A 4,243-nucleotide genomic window follows, 5' to 3' on the forward strand; every position below is an offset into this window, starting at 1 on the left:
TCAGATAATAAACTTTGAATATCTTCATCAATTTCTGGTATTTCCCATTCAATAACTTTTTTAATTGATTTTATTGGTTCAAATGGAGTTGGTCCAATTAAATTAGATAAGTCTTTATAAGAAGAATCTATATCAATTGTTCCTCCATATAATGATCTTCTATAACTTCTTCTTTTTGAAGGTTCTTGTAAAGGTTTTGGAGATGAAGGTTTTTGAAGAAGGAAAGGAGGTAAGTTATTTTGTTGAATTTCATTTTCATTAGATTTTTCTTCAGTGTTTTCTATTTCACAAACAATTAAATCTTTCTTTTTAATTGGTTTTATGTCTGAAGAAAAAATATCATTTGATTTTTCAATTCTTTGAGGACTTTTTAAAGGAAAAACTCTTTTTCTAAATGAAGAAGAAGAAATTTTAGAATCATTTTCTTTAATTTGATTAAAATCAATTTGTGCCATAGAATTTGAGTATTTTGGATTTAAAGAGAGTCTTAACTCTGTTCTGTTTTGAGGAGAAATTAAATGATTATCTTTTGCTTGATTAAATAAATAATGTAAAGAGAAAAATATATTAATATCGCATTGACGTAATGGAATATCTTTTGATATAAAATCATTTATTGGTAATATTGTAGAGTCAAGAGATACAATTCTATATAATTCATGAAGACGAGGAATTTGTTGAATAAGAACTTCTTTCATTTGTTCTAAAACAGAGTCGAATGAATTTGTTGAAACATTTGAAATAGCTTGAAGAGTTTTTGAAACTAAAATTAATTTTCTTCTAGAAGAAGGTGTCAATTTAGTTCCTGGAAGTAATAAATTATTTGTGTCAGGAGTAGCTATAAAGGAAGATAATACTCTTAAAAAAAGAATACCTCCAACTAATTGAGAAGGTAATTTGGCATCATCAGGATATTTTCCTTGTAATGAAGTCCAAATAAGATTACAAATAGTATTTGTTTCTTTTGGAAATTGATGAACATTTTGAACTAACGAATCAATAATTTTAATACTAATACATTTTAAATTATTTTGATTTTCTTTAATAATACTTTTATCAATAGTATTTCCTAATGTTATTTTATCAATTTCATATGATTTATTGGTTTCAATAATTTCTGTAATATGTGGAGTTAATACTTTTCTTGCAAACCCTCTTAATGTTCTTTTAAGATAATATGTCACCACTTTTGTACATAAATTATTTCCTCTTAATAAATTTTCTTTATTATTTGTATGAAGAATTTCCCATTGTATTAACATCGATATAAAAGGAAGAATTCTATCTGTTAATGTTAAAACTTCAACTATTATATTGGAATATTGATCTTGTAAATTTCCTCGTAAATGTTCTCCTACTGTTTTACATAACGTTAAATCACAACTAAATCGATTCGCAAATGCAAAATAATTTGAATAAATGCAATTAAAATAATGTGATTGTAATATGTTATATTCTTCATTCAAAACATCTTTTTGGTTCATTTCAAAACAAACTGATTTTTTTTATATTTTTGATAAAAAAAATTAAAATTTAAAATAAAATTAAAAAAAGAAAAAATAAGAAAAAAATTGATAATATTTTTTTGTTATTATAATTTTTTTATTATATAGATTCGAAGGTAGCACGTCAGAGACACCACACAGAACACTAAAATATTATCATCATTCAAATCAACCAGTTATGGACTGGTTATGATGTTGTATTTAGTTGAAAAACATCTTACCCAGTACTGCAAGAATAGCAGTGTTTATTATGTACAATGACAGAATATCATTGACAATAAACGAATGGGTATTTATAAAGATGTTATTATTACTTGTTATGATACAAGTATTATTTGATAATATAAGAAAGGTTATCAAAAGAAAAGGGTCAAGTGGATGAGGCTAAAAGAATATTAGCCCAAAGCAATACAGTGGTAATTTTATACTCTCTTTAAAATAAGAAAATAAAGAAGAAGAAATTTAAACCCATCGAAATTAAAAAGAAATTAAATAATGAATATTTAAATAATTGATGTCTAAAATACTCTATTCCACATCAAAAATGAGAAAAGAAAGTTCTCACAGTTCAACAACTAAAAGCAAAGAATAAGCCAAAAGTTGAAGAACAAATACATTTAAAGCGAAGGGATTAGTTAATCTCCCCTGAGCAAGGAACAATAGAAGATATTTCTATTAATACTTAATTAACTACTTTTTATTTATAATTTTTTTATTATATAACCAATATTTTCTCTTTTTGTTTCTTTTTTTGGTTTCATTTAATTAAAAATAAAAATGATAAAATTCAAAGTTTTTATAAAACAAGTTATTTTTAAAATAATTTTTATTTATAAAAAGAATAATAAAAATAATAAAAAGAAAAAAATTTACAACCAAAAAAAAAAAAGAAAGAAATTATAAAAAATAAAGGTCATCAAATTCATATGAATGGAAGTAAGATTGAAATGATTACCAATGGAATTGATGATATTAACATTCAGTCAAGTGTTGCACATGGATTTGATTCATATAATAAAAATGAAAATAAATTAAATGATAATCGAACAACAAGAATTAAAAAGCCATTCAAAGAACAAACGATTCAATTTATTAGATGGTTAAGAAAGTCATATGTAACAGGAATTGTAATTATAGTTGATATTTTAATGAATTTATTTTTATGTATATTTAATATTATTGATACATATTTTGATAAACCAGAAGAAATGAAACCATTATTATATGTTGAATTTATTGTAAATTGTTATTTATTATTATCATGGATTTATGAATGTATTGTAAATTTACACACACAAAGATTTATGCTTCCAATATCATTATCTATTCTTATTATTACATTTATTCCATTAGTTTATTATGTTATTACAGAAGAATCAATATTTCATAATTGGAAAAATCATAGTCATGTTTATTCACTTTGTTTCTTTAGAGTTTTATATCTTGATTGTTTACTTTCTGAAGCATTAGTTTATTTTTGGGTAGGCGAAAATCAAAAATTATATCATATTGTAGATAAGATATCAAATACTATTGTATTTCTATTATCTTTACTTTATTTTTCTGCTTCTGTTTTTCATTTATTAGAAGGATATAATCCATCAAATAGTTTTCATCAATTTCATAATTGTTTTTATTTTTGTGTTGTAACAATTGTTACAGTTGGATTTGGAGATATGTATCCACAAACTAGTCTTGGAAGAATTTATTGTACAGTATATATATTAGCTTTCTTTTTTATATTTCCTATGAGGTTAGGTCAAATTATTACTGCTTTAAATCAAAGATCACAATCACGATTATTTTATGCTAAGAAACATGTTCTTTATACTGGTGATTCACATTTACTTCATTATTTTATTCCTAAAATTAAAAGTGATATGGTAGCGTTATTACCTAAATTTGATTCTCGTGCGTTATCAAAAAGAAAATATAAACGTTTTTTTTATAATGGAGATTCACAAAATGAATTTGATTTACATCAATCTAATGCAGAAAAAGCAAAACAAGTAATTTTAACATCAGATGGAAATGATCAACTTACTTTTTTAAGATGTAAAACATTATTACAAATATGTTCATGTCCAATATTTGTTTATATTAAAAAACCTGATTTATTTAGTGTATTTAAAACATTAGGAGCAGAAGTATTATGTGAAGAATATGTTAGATTAATGTTAGCTGGTGAAATGTGTGTTCCACACTATATTGATGTAATGAGATCATTATTTTCAATTAAAACACGTAAAAGTCAAATTAATTTATTAAGAAATTTTAAAACACCACAATATTTTATTGGTAAAACTGGAACAGAAGTAGAAAAAATAATTATGAACGAATTAGGATGTGTTATTGTTGGAATTATGTCAGGAGATAGAATTGAATATTTTAATTGTTCAAAACAATTAGATGCAAAAGATAGAATATTTATTATTTCAAGTGAAAGTAAATATCAAAGAATTAAAGAACAAAAAATAACATCAGTTCTTAATTCTGATATTTTTATTTCAGAAGAAGAACCAACAAAAATTATTAAAAACCAACCACAAATTTTTCATAAAAAGAAATTAATGTCAAGTTGTATTATTAATAAAGTAACAAGTTCATTTCATAAATTAGTTATTGGATATCATCGTGGAGTTGAATTAATTCTTAGAAAATTTAGAGAAAGAAATGATGATTTATTAATAATAGCAGTAAGAGATTTAAAAGAAATTGAAGCAGATTGGAAAGTATTA

General features: G+C 23.3%; 2 protein-coding genes across 2 annotated transcripts in view, besides 9 other annotated features; one reads left to right on the forward strand and one right to left on the reverse strand.

The window, feature by feature from the left end:
- Nucleotides 1-1,484, reverse strand: part of EDI_240360 (uncharacterized protein) — a gene marked incomplete at both ends in the record, with an annotated part of 2,000 nt that extends 516 nt beyond the window's left edge. Inside the window, one exon of the mRNA XM_001739625.1 lies at nucleotides 14-1,484. Within this exon, the coding sequence (XP_001739677.1) occupies nucleotides 14-1,484 (1,471 nt within the window). The remainder of the gene's footprint in view (nucleotides 1-13) is intronic.
- Nucleotides 999-1,050: a sequence feature (AT_rich).
- Nucleotides 1,485-1,518: 34 nt separating the features above from the next.
- Nucleotides 1,519-1,580: a microsatellite.
- Nucleotides 1,581-1,611: a sequence feature (AT_rich).
- Nucleotides 1,612-2,206: a repeat region.
- Nucleotides 2,207-2,228: a sequence feature (AT_rich).
- A 36-nt stretch (nucleotides 2,229-2,264) lies between these two features.
- Nucleotides 2,265-2,339: a sequence feature (AT_rich).
- Nucleotides 2,340-2,416: a microsatellite.
- A 15-nt stretch (nucleotides 2,417-2,431) lies between these two features.
- Nucleotides 2,432-4,243, forward strand: part of EDI_240470 (uncharacterized protein) — a gene marked incomplete at both ends in the record, with an annotated part of 1,920 nt that continues 108 nt past the window's right edge. The window contains one exon of the mRNA XM_001733429.1: nucleotides 2,432-4,243. This exon is cut by the window's right edge and continues 108 nt beyond it. Coding sequence (XP_001733481.1) covers nucleotides 2,432-4,243 — 1,812 coding nt within the window.
- Nucleotides 2,515-2,542: a sequence feature (AT_rich).
- Nucleotides 2,646-2,686: a sequence feature (AT_rich).

The sequence above is a fragment of the Entamoeba dispar genome, genomic scaffold (assembly GCF_000209125.1).
Source record: "Entamoeba dispar SAW760 scf_1105229462271 genomic scaffold, whole genome shotgun sequence".
Lineage (NCBI taxonomy): Eukaryota > Evosea > Mastigamoebida > Endamoebidae > Entamoeba > Entamoeba dispar.